A 20,193-nucleotide genomic window follows, 5' to 3' on the forward strand; every position below is an offset into this window, starting at 1 on the left:
GTCCCTAAAAAAAAAAAAAAAAAAAAAGTGTATTTTTGTATTTTAATAAATATTGTCTTAAAAGTTTGGGAGCCGCGGGGTTTTTTATGGGGTTTTTTATGGGGCTTTTGTGGGGTTTTTGGTGGGTTTTTGGGGTTTTGGGGTTTTTTGGGGGGGTTGGGGGGGTTTGGGGGATTTGGGGGATTGGGGATTTTGGGGTGGATTTGGGCTTTTTGGGGTTTTTTAGGGGCTTTTTGGGGTTTTGGGGTTTTTGGGGGTCGGGTGTTTATGGGGTTTTTTATGGGTTTTTTTGTGGGGTTTTTATGGGGTTTTTGGGGTTTTGGGGTTTTTTGGGGGGTTTGGGGGATTTTGGGGTCTTTGGGGGATTGGGGATTTTGGGATGGATTTGGGGTTTTTTGGGTTTTTAGGGGCTTTTTGGGGTTTTGGGGTTTTTTGGGGTCGGGTGTTTATGGGGTTTTTATGGGGTTTTTGTGGGGTTTTTATGGGATTTTTGGGGTTTCTTGGGGGGTTTGGGGGGGTTTGGGGGATTTGGGGGATTGGGGATTTTGGGGTGGATTTGGGGTTTTGGGGGTTTTTGGGGGGCTTTTTGGAGTTTTGGGGTTTTTGGGGTCAGGTTTTTGTGTGGTTTTTATGGGGTTTTTATGGGGTTTTTGGGGTTTTGGGGTTTTTGGGGGGTTTGGGGGGTTTTGGGGGATTGGGGGGATTGGGGATTTTGGGGTGCATTTGGGGTTTTTGGGGTTTTTTGGGGGCTTTTTGGGGTTTTGGGGTGTTTTGGGGTCGGGTTTTTGTGGGGTTTTATGGGGTTTTATGGGTTTTTTAATGGGTTTTTTGGGGTTTTGGGGTTTTTTGGGGGTTTGGGGGATTTGGGGGATTTGGGGGATTGGGGATTTTGGGATGGATTTGGGGTTTTTTGGGTTTTTGGGGGCTTTTTGGGGTTTTGGGGTTTTTGGGGGTCGGGATTTTGTGGGGTTTTTATGGGGTTTTTATGGGGTTTTGGGGGGTTTTTGTGGGGTTTGGGGGATTTTGGGGGATTTGGGGGATTGGGGATTTTGGGGTGGATTTGGGGTTTTGGGGGTTTTTGGGCGGCTTTTTGGGGTTTTGGGGTTTTTGGGGTCAGGTTTTTGTGGGGTTTTTGTGTGGTTTTTATGGGGTTTTTATGGGGTTTTTGGGGTTTTGGGGTTTTTGGGGGGTTTGGGGGGTTTTGGGGGATTGGGGGGATTGGGGATTTTGGGGTGGATTTGGGGTTTTGGGGGTTTTTTAGGGGCTTTTTGGGGTTTTTGGGGTTTTTGGGGTCGGGTGTTTGTGGGGTTTTTATGGGGATTTTATGGGGTTTTTGGGGGGTTTGGGGGGGTTTGGGGGATTGGGGATTTTGGGGTGGATTTGGGGTTTTTGGGGTTTTTTGGGGGCTTTTTGGGGTTTTGGGGTTTTTGGGGGTCGGGTGTTTATGGGGTTTTTATGGGGTTTTTGTGGGGTTTTTATGGGGTTTTTGGGGTTTTGGGGTTTTTTGGGGGGTTTGGGGGGGTTTGGGGGATTTGGGGGATTGGGGATTTTGGGGTGGATTTGGGGTTTTGGGGGTTTTTTGGGGGCTTTTTGGGGTTTGGGGGTTTTGGGTGGTCGGGTTTTTATGGGGTTTTTATGGGGTTTTTGTGGAGTTTTTGGATTTTTTTGGGGGGTTTTGGGGTTTTTGGGGGGATTTGGGGGATTTTGGGGTCTTTGGGGGATTGGGGATTTTGGGGTGGATTTGGGGTTTTGGGGTTTTTTGGGGGCTTTTTGGAGTTTTGGGGTTTTTGGGGTCAGGTTTTTGTGTGGTTTTTATGGGGTTTTTATGGGGTTTTTGGGGTTTTGGGGTTTTTGGGGGGTTTGGGGGGTTTTGGGGGATTGGGGGGATTGGGGATTTTGGGGTGCATTTGGGGTTTTTGGGGTTTTTTGGGGGCTTTTTGGGGTTTTGGGGTGTTTTGGGGTCGGGTTTTTGTGGGGTTTTATGGGGTTTTATGGGTTTTTTAATGGGTTTTTTGGGGTTTTGGGGTTTTTTGGGGGTTTGGGGGATTTGGGGGATTTGGGGGATTGGGGATTTTGGGGTGGATTTGGGGTTTTTGGGATTTTTTGGGGGCTTTTTGGGGTTTTTGGGGTCGGGATTTTGTGGGGTTTTTGTGCGGTTTTTATGGGGTTTTTATGGGGTTTTTGTGGGGTTTTTGGTGGGTTTTTGGGGTTTTGGGGTTTTTTGGGGGGGTTGGGGGGGTTTGGGGGATTTGGGGGATTGGGGATTTTGGGGTGGATTTGGGCTTTTTGGGGTTTTTTAGGGGCTTTTTGGGGTTTTGGGGTTTTTGGGGGTCGGGTGTTTATGGGGTTTTTTATGGTTTTTTTTGTGGGGTTTTTATGGGGTTTTTGGGGTTTTGGGGTTTTTTGGGGGGTTTGGGGGATTTTGGGGTCTTTGGGGGATTGGGGATTTTGGGATGGATTTGGGGTTTTTTGGGTTTTTTGGGGGCTTTTTGGGGTTTTAGGGTTTTTTGGGGTCGGGTTTCTATGGTGTTTTTATGTGGTTTTTATGGGGTTTTTCTGGGGTTTTGGGGTTTTTTTGGGTGGTTTGGGGGTTTTTGGGTTTTTTGGGGTCAGGTTTTTATGGGGTTTTTGGGGTATTTGGGGTTTTTTGAGGGGTTTGGGGGATTTTGGGGTCTTTGGGGGATTGGGGATTTTGGGGTGAATTTGGGGTTTTTGGGGTCGGTTTTCGAGCTTTTGGGAGTTTGGGATGCCCCACAGAGCGGCACACAGCCCCATAACCACCCCATAACATCCCATATATGCCCTATAGAGCAGCACACAGCCCCATAACCACCCCATAACACCCCATAGAGCGGCACTCAGCCCCATAACCACCCCATAACATCCCATATATGCCCTATAGAGCAGCACACAGCCCCATAACCACCCCATAACACCCCATAGAGCGGCACTCAGCCCCATAACCACCCCATAACATCCCATATATGCCCTATAGAGCAGCACACAGCCCTATAAACACCCCATAACACCCCATAGATGCCCCACAGAGCAGCACACAGCCCCATAACCACACCATAACACCCCATAGGGCGGCACTCAGCCCCATAACCACCCCATAACACCCCATAGAGCGACACACAGCCCCATAACCACCCCATAACCACCCCATAACACCCCATAGGGCGGCACACAGCCCCATAACCACCCCATAACACCCCATAGATGTCCCATAGAGCAACATACAGCCCCATAACCACCCCACAGATGCCCCATAGAGCGGCACTCAGCCCCATAACCACCCCATAACACCCCATAACACCCCATAGAGCGGCACACAGCCCCATAACCACCCCATAACACCCCATAACACCCCATAACACCCCATAGAGCGGCACTCAGCCCCATGACCACCCCATAACACCCCATAGATGCCCCATAGAGCAGCATACGGCCCCATAACCACCCCATAACACCCCATAGGGCGGCACACAGCCCTATAACCACCCCATACCACCTCACAGATGCCCCATAGAGCGGCACACAGCCCCATAACCACCCCATAACACCCCATAGGGTGGCACACAGCCCCATAACACCCCATAGATGCCCCATAGAGCAGCACACAGCCCCATAATCACCCCATAACACCCCATAGAGCGGCACTCAGCCCCATAACCACCCCATAACACCCCACAAAGCAGCACTCAGCCCTATAAACACCCCATAACACCCCATAGATGCCCCATAGAGCAGCATATGGCCCCATAACCACCCCATAACACCCCATAGGTGCCCCATAGAGCACCACACAGCCTCATAACCACCCCACAGACGCCCCATAGAGCGGCACACAGCCCCATAACACCCCATAGATGCCCCATAGAACAGCACAGAGCCCCATAACCACCCCATAACAGACCATAAACGCCCTACAGAGCAGCACTCAGCCCTATAGCCACCCTATAACACCCCATAGATGCCCCATAGAGCAGCACACAGCCCCATAACCACCCCATAACACCCCATAGACGCCCTATAGAGCGGCACTCAGCCCTATAACTACATCATGGTGCCCATGCATCCTGCATCCTGCATCCACCCTGCATCCACCCTGCATGCATCCTTACTGCAACCACTCTGCATCCTTTAATGCAGCCATTGTGCATCCTTTCATGCAACCACTCTGCAGCTGCTGTGTGCAACCTGAATGCAACCACTGTGCAACCACTGTGCATCCGTACTGCAACCACTCTGCATCCTTTAATGCAGCCATTGTGCATCCTTTCATGCAACCACTCTGCAGCTGCTGTGTGCAACCTGAATGCAACCCCTGTGCAACCACTGTGCATCCTTACTGCAACCATCGTGCAGCTGCTGTGCATCCTTTCATGCAACCACTCTGCAGCTGCTGTGTGCAACCTTGATGCAACCCCTGTGCAACCACTGTGCATCCTTACTGCAACCACTCTGCATCCTTTAATGCAGCCACTGTGCATCCTTTCATGCAGCCACTGTGCATCCTTTCATGCAACCACTCTGCACCTGTTGTGTGCAACCTGAATGCAACGCCTGTGCAACCACTCTGCATCCTTTAATGCAGCCATTCTGCATCCTTTCATGCAACCACTCTGCACCTGCTGTGTGCAACCTTGACGCAACCCCTGTGCAACCACTGTGCATCCTTTAATGCAGCCATTCTGCATCCTTTCATGCAACCACTCTGCAGCTGCTGTGTGCAACCTTGATGCAACCACTGTGCATCCTTACTGCAACGACTCTGCATCCTTTAATGCAGCCATTCTGCATCCTTTCATGCAACCACTCTGCAGCTGCTCTGTGCAACCTTTAATGCAACCACTGTGCATCTTTCAATGCAACCACCCTGCACCTGCTGCGTGCATCCTTAATGCAACCACCCTGCACCAACTCCCCCTGCCTGCCCCCACTGCATTGCAGCCCGCGTCCCTCCTTGCAACCCCTGCTTTGCACCCCCTTCATAAAACAATGCAACAAAGCAAACTCCCCCCGCCTCCCCCTTCCCTCCCAGGGGCTCTGCAACGTCCTGCAACGCTGCGACCTCGCATGCATGCACGCTGCCATCCCTACCTCCCGTTGCAGCACCAGCTCCTTGGTGAACTGCGTTGCTTCCTCGCTGAAAGGCTCCCCTTCTTGCACCATGCCTGGAAGGTTGCGTGCGCCGCGGGGGCATTCAATGCCTGCAAGGAGAGCTGCGTTGGGGAGCTGCACGGGGGCAGCGCGTGCAACCCTGCCTGCACCAGTGTGTGCACGGGTGTGTGTGCAAAAACGTGCAAGCGTCTGTGCTCAGGCAGCCATGCAGGTGGTTGTGCATGGGGCCGTGCAGGCATTTGTGCGTGTAGCAGCGTGCAAAAGCCTGTGAGCATCTTGATTGTGCGAGTGTTTGCGTGCATGCTGGTGCACGCAGCCGTGCAGGTGGTTGTGCATGGAGCCAGGCATGCAGGTTTTGCATGCATCAGTGTGCAAAGCCCTGTGAGCATCTTGATTGTGCGAGTGTTTGCGTGCATGCTGGTGCACGCAGCCGTGCAGGTGCTCGTGCATGGAGCCATGCATGCATTTCTGCATGTAGGAGCGTGCAAAGCCGTGTGAGCACCGTGCACGCTGATGCACACAGCCATGCAGGTGCTTGTGCATGGAGCCATGCACACGTTTGTTTGCATGCATCAGTGTGCAAAGCTGTGTGTGAGCACTGGTGCATGTGCTCATGCAGCTATTTGTGTGCATGCATGCTGATGCACGCAGCCATACGGGTGCATGGAGCCACGCATGCAGGTTTTGCATGCATCAGTGTGCAAAGCCCTGTGAGCATCTTGATTGTGTGAGTATTTGCATGGGTGCTGATGCACACAGCCATGCAGGTGCTCGTGCATCAGTGCAGGCATCTGTGCACGTATCAGTGTGCAAAACCCTGTGAGCATGGCTCCGCATGCTTCTGCGTGGAATTGCATGGCTCTGCACAGCCCTGCATGACTCTGCATGGCTTTGCACAGCTCTGCATGCCTCTGCATGGTTCTGCACGGCACTGCACGGCTCTGCACGCTTCTGCATGGCTTTGTATGGCTCTGCATGCCTCTGCATGGAACTGCATTACTCTGCATATCTCTGCACGGCTCTGCATGGAATTGCATGGCTCTGCACAGCTCTGCATTGCTCTGCATGGAATTTGCACGGCTCTGCACACTTCTGCATGGCTCTGCATGGAATTTGCACGGCTCTGTATGGCACTGCAATACTTCCACACCACTCCACATGACTCTGCACAGCTCTGCACACTTCTGCATGGTTTTGCATGGTTCCATACAGCTCCATACGGCTCTGCACGGAATTGCATGCCACTGCACGGCTCTGCGTCGAATTGCACGGCTCTGCACAGCTCTGCATGGAATTGCACAGCTCTGCAGATCTCTGCATGGCTCTGCACGATGCTGCACGACTCTGCACACTTCCGAATGGAATTGCATGGCTCTGAATGGCTCTGCATGGCACTGCATGGCTCTGCATGGCTCTGCATGGAATTGCATGGGTCTGCACAACTCTGCATGGAATTGCACAGCTCTGCGTGGCTCTGCATTGCTCTGCATGGCACTGCATGGCTCTGCAACGCTTTGCACGGCACTGCACGGCTCTGCATGGAATTGCACAGCTCTGCATGGCACTGCATGGCTCTGCATGGAATTGCACAGCTCTGCCTGGCTCTGCATGCCACTGCATGGCTCTGCAATGCTTTGCATGGCACTGCACGGCTCTGCATGGCACTGCATGGCTCTGCAATGCTTTGCATGGCACTGCATGGCTTTGCATGGCACTGCATGGCTCTGCATGGAACTGCACAGCACTGCATGGCTCTGCAATGCTTTGCACGGCACTGCATGGTTCTGCATTGCTCTGCATGGCACTGCACGGTTCTGCATGGCTCTGCATGGAATTGCACAGCACTGCCTGGCTCTGCATGGCACTGCATGGCTCTGCATGGCTCTGCAATGCTTTGCATGGCACTGCACGGCTCTGCATGGAATTGCATGGGTCTGCATGGCTTTGCATGGCACTGCATGGCTCTGCATGGAATTGCATGGGTCTGCATGGCTTTGCATGGCTCTGCATGGCTCTGCATGGAATTGCATGGCTCTGCACAGCTCTGCATGGAATTGCATGGCTCTGCACGGAATTGCATGGCTCTGCATTGCTCTGCAATGCTTTGCATGGCACTGCACAGCTCTGCATATCTCTGCACGGAATTGCATGGCTCTGCATGGCTCTGCATGGCTCTGCATTGCTTTGCATGGCACTGCATGGAATTGCACAGCTCTGCCTGGCTCTGCATGGCACTGCATGGCTCTACATTGCTCTGCAATGCTTTGCATGGCACTGCACGGCTCTGCATGGCTCTGCATGACTCTGCATTGCTCTGCAATGCTTTGCATGGCACTGCACAGCTCTGCATATCTCTGCACGGCTCTGCATGGCTCTGCACGGTTCTGCATGGCTCTGCATGGAATTGCACAGCACTGCATGGCTCTGCATGGCTCTGCACAGCTCTGCATGGATTTGCACAGCACTGCATGGCTCTGCATTGCTCTGCAATGCTTTGCATGGCACTGCACAGCTCTATATGGCTCTGCATGGCTCTGCATGGCTCTGCATGGTTCTGCACGGCTCTGCATGGAATTGCACGGCTCTGCATGGAATTGCACGGCACCGCAGGTCCCCGCAAGGTGCAAGGCAGCTCACCGGCCAGCAGGAAGGTGATGAGACAAGTTTCCTTGGGCAGGAAGAGTTTGAGACGAGAGCCACTGAAAACGTATTCAACCACCGCCTCCGAGCGGCCGGCGCGCTGCAGGAACGGCAGGAACTGCTTGGCCTTCTGCGTGTCCTGCAACGGGGGGGGGGTTAATAGGGGGGGGGTTTGGGGGGATAGGGGGGTGTATGGGGTGGGGGGGATGGGGGGAGAGAGGGGGTGTATGGGGGGTGGGGGGGATGGGGGGTGTGGGGGGTATGGGGAGATGGGGGGGTATGGGGGGAGATGGGGGGGGTATGGGGGGAGATATGGGGGGGATGGGGGGCTATGGGAGGAGTGGAGGGGGTGGGGGTATATGGGCGGTATGGGGGGTGTGGGGTATGGGGGTATATGGGGGGTATGGGGGGTCGGGGGTATGGGGGGATATGGGGGGTATGGGGGGAGATATAGGGGGGTTTGGGGTGTATGGGGGGCTGTGGGGGGAGAGATAGGGGGGGTTATGGGGGGGATGGGGGTTGTGTGGTATGGGGGGCTATGGGGGGAGTGGAGGGAGTGGGGCTATGGGGGGAGTTGTGGGGTATGGGGGGAGATATGGGGGGTATGGGGGGCTATGGGGGGAGATATGGGGGGTATGGGGTGTATGGGGGGCTATGGGGGGAGTGGAGGGAGTGGGGGGGTTATGGGGGTTATGGGGGTTGAGGGGTATGGAGGGCTATGGGGGGAGATATGGGGGGGATATGGGGGGGATGGGGGACTATGGGAGGAATGGAGGGAGTGGGGCTATATGGGGGGTATGGGGGGTCGGGGGGATGGGGGGATATGGGGGGCTATGGGGGGAGATATAGGGGGGGTTATGGGGGGGATGGGAGTTGTGGGGTATGGGGGGCTATGGGGGGAAATGGGGGGGATGGGGGGCTATGGGGGGAGTGGAGGGAGTGGGGCTATGAGGGGAGTTGTGGGGTATGGGGGGAGATATGGGGGGGATATGGGGGGGATGGGGGGCTATGGGAGGAGTGAAGGGAGTGGGGGTATATGGGGGGTATGGGGGGAGATATGGGGTGTATGTGGGGTATGGGGGGCTATGGGGGGTATGGGGTGTATGGGGGGCTATGGGGGATATGGGGAGGGATAGGGGGCTATGGGGGGAGTGGAGGGAATGGGGGTATATGGGGAGGATGGAGGGGTGAGGATATGGGGAGAGAAGGGGGGATATGGGGGGCTATGAGGGGAGATATGGGGGGGTATGGGGGGAGATGGGGGGGGTATGGGATGTATGGGCGGAGATATGGGGGGTATGGGGTGTATGGGGGGCTATGGGGGGAGTGGAGGGAGTGGGGAGGTTATGGGGGGATGGGGGTTGTGGGGTATGGGGAGCTATGGGGGGAGATATGGGGGGCTATGGGGGATATGGGTGGGATATGGGGGGAGTGGAGGGAGTGGGGGTATATGGGGGGTATGGGGGGAGATATGGGGTGTATGGGGGGCTATGGGGGGTATGGGGGGTGGGGGGAATGGGGGGATATGGGGGCTATGGGGGGAGATATGGGGGCTTTGGGGTGTATGGGGGGCTATGGGGGGTATGGGGTGTATGGGGGGCTATGGGGGGAGATATGGGGGGGCTATGGGGGCTATGGGGTGTATGGGGGGCAATGGGGGGGTGTGGAGGTAGAGGGGGTTTGGGGGGCTATGGGGGATATGGGGAGGGATAGGGGGGATAGGGGGCTATGGGGGGAGTTGTGGGGTATGGGGGGAGATATGGGGGGTATGGGGTATGGGGGAATAATGGGGGAAGGGGATGCATGGGGTGGGGGGGATGTATGGGGTGGGGGATGCATGGAGGTAGGGACATGTATGGGGTGGGAGTTAAAGGGGGGGGATGTATGGGATGGAGGGGGTTGCATGGGGGATGATGGGGGAGGGGATGCATGGGGGATGCATGGGGTGGGGGGGGATGCATGGGGGGGATGCGTGGAGGTGGGGGATGAACGGGGTGGGGGGGATGTATGGGGTGGGGGATGCATGGGGTGGGAAAAGAATGGGGTGGGGGGGATGTATGGGGTGGGGGATGCATGGGGTGGGGAAAGAATGGGATGGGGGGGATGTATGGGGTGGGGGAATAATGGGGTGGGGGATGTATGGGGTGGGGGATGCATGGGGTGGGGAAAGAATGGGATGGGGGGGATGTATGGGGGGGGGGAATAATGGGGTGGGGGGGATGTATGGGATGGGGGGATGCATGGGGGGGGATGTATGGGGTGGGGTGGATGCATGGGGTGGGGGATGTATGGGGTGGGGGATGTATGGGGTGGGGGGGGATGCATGGGAGCTGCTCACCCCAGAGATGTCGGCCACGCGGTGGATGGGCACCTCCTTCTTGCTGTGCAGCCCTTTGCCGTTCTTGATGGCCCTACAACGAGAGGGGGGTGCTGCCTTGGTGCCCGGATTTGGGGTTTGGGGTTTGGGGGGGGAGACGGGGGGGGGGTCACCGTCCCATGCAACGCTGCCGGCAGCCTGGGTTGCGTTGCTGTGCATGAGCTGCTGTCGCTATGGGGCAGGGAGATGTGGGGTAGGGATGGGGTTATGGGGCTGGGATGGGAGCTATGGGGTAGGATAAAAGCTATGGGGCAGGGATGGGAGCTATGGGGTAGGATAGGAGCTATGGGGCTGGGATGGAGCTATGGGGCAGGGATGGAGCTATGGGGCTGGGATGAGAGCTATGGGGCAGGGATGGAGCTATGGGGCTGGGATGGAGCTATTGGGTAGGATAGGAGCTATGGGGTAGGATAGGAGCTATGGGGCTGGGATGGAGCTATGGGGCTGGGATGGGAGCTATGGGGCAGGGATGGAGGTATGGGGCTGGGATGGAGCTATTGGGTAGGATAGGAGCTATGGGGTAGGATAGGAGCTATGGGGCTGGGTTAGGAGCTATGGGGCTGGGATGGGAACTATGGGGCAGGGATGGGAGCTATGGGGTAGGATATGAGCTATGGGGCAGGGATGGGAGCTATGGGGTAGGATAAAAGCTATGGGGCAGGGATGGGAGCTATGGGGCAGGGATGGATCTATGGGGCTGGGATGGAGCTATGGGGTAGGATAGGAGCTATGGGGCAGGGATGGAGCTATGGGGCTGGGATGGGAGCTATGGGGTAGGATGGGAGCTATGGGGCAGGGATGGAGCTATGGGGCTGGGATGGGAGCTATGGGGTAGGATGGGAGCTATGGGGCAGGGATGGAGCTATGGGGCTGGGCTGGGAGCTATGGGGTAGGATAGGAGCTATATGGGGCTGGGATGGGAGCTATGGGGCAGGGATGGGAGATGTGGGGCAGGGATGGAGCTATGGGGCTGGGACAGGAGCTATGGGGTAGGATGGGAGCTATGGAACTGGGATGGGAGCTATGGGGCAGGGATGGGAGCTATGGGGCTGGGATGGAGCTATGGGGTAGGATGGGAGCTATGGGGTAGGGATGGGAGATACGGGGTAGGATAGGGGCAGGGATTGAAGCTATGGGGCGGGGATGGGAGCTATGGGGTTGGGATGGAGATATGGGGTAGGATGAGAGCTATGGGGCAGGGATAGGAGCCATGGGGCTGGGATTGCACCCATCTGGACCCCAGCACAGCTGGATTTCGGTGCCCCACACACGACTGGACCCCAGCCCAGCTGAATTCAGAACATCTGGACCCCAGCACAGCTGGATATCAACGCCACGCACACATCTGGACCCCAGCACAGCTGGATTTCATGGTCACAGTCACAGCTGGGCCAGAGCACGGCTGAATTCAGCAGATCTGGCCCATGTCACAGCTGGATCGCACACATCTGGGCCCCAGCACAGCTGGATATCGGGGTCACTGTCACACCTGGGTCACAGCACAGCTGGATTTCGGTGCCACGCGCACATCTGGACCCCGGCCCAGCTGAATTCAGCACATCTGGGCCCCAGCACAGCTGGATTTCGACGCCTCACACCCATCTGGCCCCCAGCACAGCTGGATTTCGACATCATGCACCCATCTGGGCCCCAGCACAGCTGGATTTCGATGCCACCCACCCATCTGGAGCCCAGCACAGCTGGATGGCACCCATCTGGACCCCAGCACAGCTGGATTTGGACGCCACCCACCCACCTGGGCCCCAGCACAGCTGGATTTCAATGCCACGCACCCATCTTAACGCCAGCACAGCTGGATTTTGACGCCTCACACCCATCTGGACCCCAGCACAGCTGGATTTCGACATCATGCACCTATCTGGATCCCAGCACAGCTGGATGGCACCCATCTGGCCCCCAGCACAGCTGGATTTCAATGCCACGCACCCATCTTGACCCCAGCACAGCTGGATTTCGACATCATGCACCTATCTGCACCCCAGCACATCAGGATGGCACCCACCTGGCCCCCAGCACAGCTGGATTTCAATGCCAAGCACCCATCTGGACCCCAGCACAGCTGGATTTCGACATCATGCACCCATCTGGGCCCCATCACAGCTGGATTTCAATGCCACGCACCCATCTTGACCCCAGCACAGCTGGATTTCGATGCAACGTGCACATCTGGACCCCAGCACAGCTGGATTTCGATGCCACGCACTCATCTGGAGCCCAGCACAGCTGGATTTCAATGCCAGGCACCCATCTGGGCCCCAGCACAGCTGGATTTCGACACCTCACACCCATCTGGACCGCAGCACAGCTGGATGGCACCCATCTGTACCCTGGCACAGCTGGATTTTGACGCCATGCACACATCTGGACCCCAGCACAGCTGGATTTCGACACCACACACCCATCTGGCCCCCAGCACAGCTGGATTTCAATGCCAGGCATCCATCTGGACCCCAGCACAGCTGGATTTCGATACCACCCACCCATCTTAAGCCCAGCACAGCTGGATTTCAACACCTCACACCCATCTGGACCGCAGCACAGCTGGATGGCACCCATCTGGACCCCAGCACAGCTGGATTTCGACGCCACGCACCCATCTGGACCCCAGCACAGCTGGATTTCGATACCACCCACCCATCTGGACCCCAGCACAGCTGCATTTCCACGCAAACCCCCCACCTTTCCCCCCTGCCCCCCTCCCCAGCCCAACCCAACCCAACCCAACCACGCAGCTCCTCACCTCGCCTCGGCAGCCAGCAGCTCATCGTAGTGGGAGGACCTCTGGTCGTCGTCCTGCCTGTAACGGATGACGGTGGCCAAACCTTTGCTCACCAAAGCCTCGGCGATGTTGCTGCAATGCAAAGCAAAGCAAAGCAGAAAAGGGGGTGGGTTTGTTGGTTCGTTTGTTTGTTTGTTTGTTTTTGGGGGGGGGGGGGGGGTGTTCCCACCTCCTGCCCCCTCTTGGTTTTGAGGGGATGCAAAGGGGGCGCAGGGAGAGAGCAATGGGGGGGTTGGGTTGAGGTTGCATTCTCTGATGCAAGCCTGGTGCATTCTTGGTGCATCCCTGGTGCATCCTTGGTGCAAGCCTGGTGCATCTCCGATGCAACCCTGGTGCATCTCTGATGCAATCCTGGTGCAATCTCAGTGCATCCCTGACACAATTCTGATGCAACCTCAGTGCATCCCTGATGCAAGCCTAGTGCATTCTTGGTGCATCCCTGATGCAAGCATGGTGCATTCTTGGTGCACCCCTGATGCAAGCATGGTGCATTCTTGGTGCACCCCTGATGCAAGCCTGGTGCATTCTTGATGCAAGCCTGGTGCATTCTTGCTGCATCCCAGATGCAAGCCTGGTGCATCCCTGGTGCATCCCAGATGCAAGCCTGGTGCATCCCTGGTGCATCCTTGGTGCAAGCCTGGTGCATCTCCAATGCAACCCTGGTGCATCTCTGATGCAATCCTGGTGCAATCTCAGTGCATCCCTGACACAACTCTGATGCAACCCTGGTGCATCTCTGATGCAAGCCTGGTGCATTCTTGATGTGAGCCTGGTGCATTCTTGGTGCACCCCTGATGCAACCTTGGTGCATCTCTGATGCAATCCTGGTGCAATCTCACTGCATCCCTGACACAATTCTGATGCAAGCCTGGTGCATCTCTGATGCAAGCCTGGTGCATTCTTGGTGCAAGCCTGGTGCATCCTTGGTGCAAGCCTGGTGCATCTCCGATGCAATCCTGGTGCATCCCTGGTGCATTCTTGGTGCACCCCTGATGCAAGCCTGGTGCATCTCTGATGCAATCCTGGTGCAATCTCAGTGCATTCCTGACACAATTCTGATGCAAGCCTGGTGCATTCTTGATGCAAGCCTGGTGCATTCTTGGTGCATCCCTGATGCAAGCCTGGTGCATTCTTAGTGCATCCCTGGTGCATTCTTAGTGCATCCCTGGTGCATCCTTGGTGCAACCCTGGTGCATCTCTGATGCAATCCTGGTGCATCTTTGGTGCAACCCCAGTGCATCCTGATGCAACCCTGGTGCAACTTCAGTGCAACCCTTATATAACCCTGGTGCAACTCCGGTGCAACTTTGGTGCATCCTCAGTGCATCCCTGATGGAACCCTGGTGCAACTTCAGTGCACTCTTGGTGCATTCCCGGTGCAACCTTGGTGCATCCTGATGCAATCCTGGTGCACCCCTGGTGCAACCTCACTGCATCCCTGACACAATTCTGATGCATCTCAGATGCAACCCTGACACAATTCTGATGCACTCTTACTGCATCCCTGGTGCAACCCTGGTGCATCTCTGATGCAATCCTGGTGCAACCCCAGTGCATCTTTGATGCAATTTTGGTGCAACCCTGCTGCACCCCTGGTGCATCTTTGATGCAACCCTGCTGTGCTCTTGGTGCATCCCTGCTACAACCCGGGTGCAACTTCAGTGCAACCCTGGTGCAACCGCAGTGCAGTCCTGATGCAGCTCCAGTGCATTCCTGAGAGGGGGCTGAGAGGCTGTGGGTGCAGTGGGAGATCAGGGGATGCAGTGGGATGTAATGGGGTGCAGCGGGATGCAGTGGGATGTCAAGACATGCAGTGGGATGCAGTGGGATGCAATGGGGTGCAATGGGATGCAGTGGGATGCAGTGGGATGTAATGGGATGCAGTGGGATGGCATGGGATGCAATGGGATGCAGTGGGAATCAGTGGGATGCAATGGGATACAGTGGGATGCAGTGAGGTGCAGTGGGATGCAATGGGATGCAGTGGGATGTAATGGGATGCAGTGGGATGCAATGGGATGCAGTGGGACGCAATGGGAAGCAGTGGGATGCAGTGGGATGCAGTGGGATGCAGTGGGATGCAATGGGATGCAGTGGGATGCAATGGGATGCAGTGGGATGCAGTGGGATGCAGTGGGACGCAATGGGAAGCAGTGGGATGCAGTGGGATGCAATGGGATGCAGCGGGATGAAATGGGATGCAATGGGACGCAATGGGATGCAGTGGGATGCAGTGGGATGCAATGGGGTGCAATGGGATGGCATGGAATGCAGTGGGATGTGATGGGATGCAGTGGGATGCAGTGGGGTGTAATGGGATGCAGTGGGATGTACTGGGATGTACTGGGATGTACTGGGATGCAGTGGGATGTGGGGGCCATAGAAACAGCCCCCCCCCCCATTCCCCACCCCTACCCCACAATGGGATGGGGTGCATCAGGACCCCCATAACCCCACCCTACAATGACACTGGGGGGGGGGACAACACCAAGACCCCCCCTAACTCAAAGATTGGGGTTCAAGGGGGGGGGCAAGGGGGGGGTCCTGTTTCTATTGCCTCCCCCCCCACATCTCATTGTAGGGTGGGGATATGGGGGTCCTACTGTGGGATAAGGGATGGATATGGGGGGGGGCCTCATATGATCCCCATCCTACTGTAGGGGGTGGGAGGGGGGCGCATGGGGGGGGTCCTGTTTCTGTTGCCCCCCCCCTACAGCAGGATGGGGGTCAGAGGAGACGCCCTCCCATTCCTCCCCATAGGGGATGGAGTGGGATATGGGGCGCATCCCCACCCTACAACGACACTGGGGGGGGGGGGACAAAACCAAGACCCCCCCTAACTCAAAGATTGGGGTTCAAGGGAGGGGGTGAGGGGGGGTCCTGTTTCTCCTGCCCCCCCCCGTGCCACTGTAGGGTGGGGATATGGGGCGCATGGGTGCATCCCCACCCTACAACAACATTGGGGGGCAGAACGAAAGCAGGACCCCCCCCACCCCAAAGATTGGGGTTCAAGGGGGGGGGCAAAGGGGGGGTCCTGTTTCTCTTGCCCCCCCCCCACATCTCACTGTAGGGTGAGGATATGGGGCGCATGGGTGCATCCCCACCCTACAACGACATTGGGGGGGGGGGACAAAACCAAGACCCCCCCTAACTCAAAGATTGGGGTTCAAGGGGGGGGGTGAGGGGGGGGTCCCAGGGGGGGGGTCCCGGGGGGGGGGTGACTTACATGCCCCCAATGCAGACGGTGGCACAGGTGCGCTCTGGGAAGGCTGGCACGGTGTCGGTGGCGGAGCTGGCGGGGCGGATGTAATCCACCGTCACGTTCACCTATGGGGGAAACGGGGGGGGTAATGAAATGGGGTTGGGGGGGGGGGGGGGGGTTTATAGGGTCGGGGGGGGTGGGGGGGGGTTGGAGGGTGGGGGGAGGAAGGGGGGGTGTGGGGCGGTAAGGGGGTGGGGTGGGGATATGGGGTGGGAGGGGTGATTATGGGGTGGGGGGGGTATGGGGTGTTTATGGGGTGGATGGGGTGTTTATGGGGTGCTTATGGGGTGGGGGGGGGATATGGGGTGGGGGGGGTATGGGGTGCTTATGGGGTGTTTATGGGGTGGGGGGGATATGGGGTGGGGATATGGGGTGTTTATGGGGTGGATGGGGTGTTTATGGGGTGCTTATGGGGTGGGGATATGGGGTGTTTATGGGGTGGATGGGGTGCTTATGGGGTGGTGGGGGATATGGGGTGGGGATATGGGGTGTTTATGGGGTGGATGGGGTGCTTATGGGATTCTTATGGGGTGGGGGGGGATATGGGGTGGGGATATGGGGGGGGAGGGGTGCTTATGGGGTGGGGGGGGTATGGGGTGCTTATGGGGTGGATGGGGTGCTTATGGGGTGCTTATGGGGTGGGGGGGGATATGGGGTGGGGATATGGGGTGGGAGGGGTGCTTATGGGGTGGGGGGGGATATGGTGTGGGGATATGGGGTGTTTATGGGGTGGATGGGGTGCCTATGGGGTGCTTATGGGGTGGGGGTGCATATGGGGTGGATGGGCTGCTTATGGGGTGCATATGGGGTGGGGGGGCTTAGAGGGTGCTTACGGGGTGGGTGGGGGGCATATGGGGTGGGGGGGTGCTTATGGGGTGGTTATAGGGTGGGGGGGGATATGGGGTGGATGGGGTGCTTATGGGATTCTCATGGGGTGGGGGGGGATATGGGGTGGATGGGGTGCTTATGGGATTCTCATGGGGTGGGGGGGATATGGGGTGGGGATATGGGGGGGAGGGGTGCTTATGGGGTGGTTATGGGGTGGGGGGAGATGGAGTGTTTATGGGGTGCTTATGGGGTACTTCTGGGATGCATATGGGGTGGGGGGGATATGGGGTGGGGATATGGGGTGGGAGGGGTGCTTATGGGGTGGGGGGGGTATGGGGTGTTTATGGGGTGGATGGGGTGTTTATGGGGGTGCTTATGGGGTGGGGGGGAGATGGAATGTGTGGGGTGCTTATGGGGTGCTTATGGGGTGCTTATGGGGTGGGGGGGGATATGGGGTGGGGATATGGGGGGGAGGGGTGCTTATGGGGTGGGGGGGAGATGGAGTGTGTGGGGTGCTTCTGGGGTGCATATGGGGTGGGGGGGGATATGGGGTGCTTATGGGGCAGATGGGGGGCATGTGGGGTGCTTTTGAGTTGGATGGGGTGCATATGGGGTGCATATGGGGTGGGGGGCCTTATGGGGTGCTGCATTGCATTGTGCTGCATTGTGCTGTGCTGCATTGTGTGGTGCTGCATTGTGCTGCACTGCATGGTGCTGCACTGTGTGGTGCTGCACTGCATGGTGCTGCATTGCATTGTGTTGCATGGTGCTGCATTGTGCTGTGCTGCACTGCGTGGTGCTGCATTGCATTGTGCTGCATGGTGCTGCGTTGCGTGGTGCTGCACTGCATGGTGCTGCACCGTGTTGAGCCGCATTGAGCTGCGCTGCATGGTGCTGCAGGGTGCTGCACTGTGCTGCATTGTGCGCTGCACTGTGCCGTGCTGCGTTGCATCGTGCTGCATTGCACTGTGCTGCACTGTGCTGCATTGTGCAGCACTGCATTGCACGGCACTGTGTTGTGCTGCATTGCATTGTGCTGCATTGTGCTGCACTGTGCTGCATTGTGCTGCATTGTGCAGCACTGCATTGCACGGCACTGCGTTGTGCTGCATTGCATTGTGCTGCATTGTGCTTCGTTGCACTGTGCTGCACTGGATTGTGCTGCATTGCACTGCGCTGTGTTGTGCTGCATTGCGTGGCGCTGCATTGCACTGTGCTGCACTGCGTGTTTCTGCACGGTGCTGCATTGCATGGTGCTGCATTGCATCGTCCTGCACTGCATGGTGCTGCGTGGTGCTGCATTGCCTGGTGCTGCATTACATTTTGCTGCATTGCCTGGTGCTACTCTGCACGGTGCTGCGCTGCGTGGCGCTGCATGGTGCTTTGTTGCAACCCCAGGTGCATTTGATGCATTTTACTGCCCAGCTTTTGTGTTGTGTTGCTTTGCAAAGCAGCGTGCTGTGGAGTGCGGGCACCTTGCAGCAGCATCGTGCACTGGTGTTGTGCACCAGCACCATGCACCAGCACTGTTGCACCGACATCATGCAGCAAAACCATGCACCAGCACCATGCACGCCTGCAGTAGCACCAACAGCATGCACACCATGCAGCAGCACCATGCAGCACCATGCAGCAGCACCATGCACACCTTGCAGCAACACCATGCACACCTTGCAGCAGCACCGTGCACCAACGTTTTGCAGCTGCACCATCCAGGAGCGCCATGCACACCATGCACACAGCAGCACCATGCACCAGCATTTTGCACCAGCACCATGCATGCCTTGCAGCAGCACGCAGCACCATGCACACCATGCACCTGCACCACTCAGCAGCACCATGCACACCATGCTCAACACCATGCAGCAGCACTGTGCACCAACATTTTGCACCATGCACCCCATGCACCAGCACACAACAGCACCGTGCACCAACATTGTGCACCAGCACCATGCATGCAACCAATTCTGCACCAGCACCATGCACACCTTGCAGCAGCACACAGCAGCACCGTGCACCAGCATTTTGCACCAGCACCATGCACACCTTGCAGCAGCACCGTGCACCACCGTTTTGCACCAGCACCATGCACACCTTGCAGCAGCAACATGCACACCTTGCAGCAGCATGCAGCAGCACAGTGCACCAGCATTTTGCACCAGCACCATGCACACCTTGCAGCAGCACACAGCAGCACCATGCACCACCATTTTGCACCAGCACCATGCAGGAGCACCATGCACACCATGCACCATGCACACAGCAGCACCGTGTACCAGCATTTTGCACCATGCACACCTTGCAGCAGCACCATGCACACCATGCACGCCTTGCAGCAGCACACAGCAGCAGCATGCAACCAATTCTGCACCAGTACCGTGCACACCTTGCAGCAGCACCGTGCACACCTTGCACCAGCACCATGCACCACCATTTTGTACCAGCACCATGCACACCTTGCAGCAGCACCGTGCACCACCGTTTTGCACCAGCAACATGCACACCTTGCAGAAGCACGCAGCACCATGCACCAGCATTTTGCAGCAGCACCATGCACACCTTGCAGCAGCACCATGCACACCATGCACGCCTTGCAGCAGCACACAGCAGCACCGTGCACCAGCATTTTGCACCAGCACCATGCAGGAGCACCATGTACACCATGCACCATGCACACAGCAGCACCATGCACCAGCATTTTGCACCAGCACCATGCACACCTTGCAGCAGCACACAGCAGAACTGTGCACCAGCATTTTGCACCAGCACCATGCACACCATGCACACCATGCACACCATGCAGCAACACAGGTAGCAGCACCATGCACACCTTACATCAGCACGCAGCAGCACAGTGCACCAGCATTTTGAACCAATTCTGCACCAGCACCATGCACACCTTGCAGCAGCACACAGCAGCACCGTGCACAGCATTTTGCACCAGCACCATGCACACCTTGCAGCAGCACCGTGCACCGTTTTGCACCAGCACCATGCACACCTTGCACCAGCAACATGCAGACCTTGCAGCAGCATGCAGCAGCACAGTGCACCAGCATTTTGCAGCAGCACCATGCACACCTTGCAGCAGCACCATGCACACCATGCACGCCTTGCAGCAGCACACAGCAGCACCATGCACCAGCATTTTGCACCAGC

The 20,193-nt window shown here is 57.0% G+C and overlaps 1 protein-coding gene across 1 annotated transcript in view; it reads right to left on the reverse strand.

Annotated features, from left to right (window-relative positions):
* The window catches only part of SND1 (staphylococcal nuclease and tudor domain containing 1), a 126,909-nt gene that overhangs the window by 50,700 nt on the left and 56,016 nt on the right, over positions 1-20,193 (reverse strand). The window contains exons 12-16 of the mRNA XM_090126737.1: positions 16,171-16,271; positions 12,906-13,016; positions 10,106-10,178; positions 7,765-7,906; positions 5,107-5,216 (exon numbers count right to left, since the gene is read on the reverse strand). Coding sequence (XP_089982863.1) covers positions 5,107-5,216; positions 7,765-7,906; positions 10,106-10,178; positions 12,906-13,016; positions 16,171-16,271 — 537 coding nt within the window. The remainder of the gene's footprint in view (positions 1-5,106; positions 5,217-7,764; positions 7,907-10,105; positions 10,179-12,905; positions 13,017-16,170; positions 16,272-20,193) is intronic.

Source organism: Phasianus colchicus, chromosome 1 (assembly GCF_987193195.1).
Source record: "Phasianus colchicus chromosome 1, bPhaCol1.hap1.1, whole genome shotgun sequence".
In the NCBI taxonomy this organism is placed as follows: domain Eukaryota; kingdom Metazoa; phylum Chordata; class Aves; order Galliformes; family Phasianidae; genus Phasianus; species Phasianus colchicus.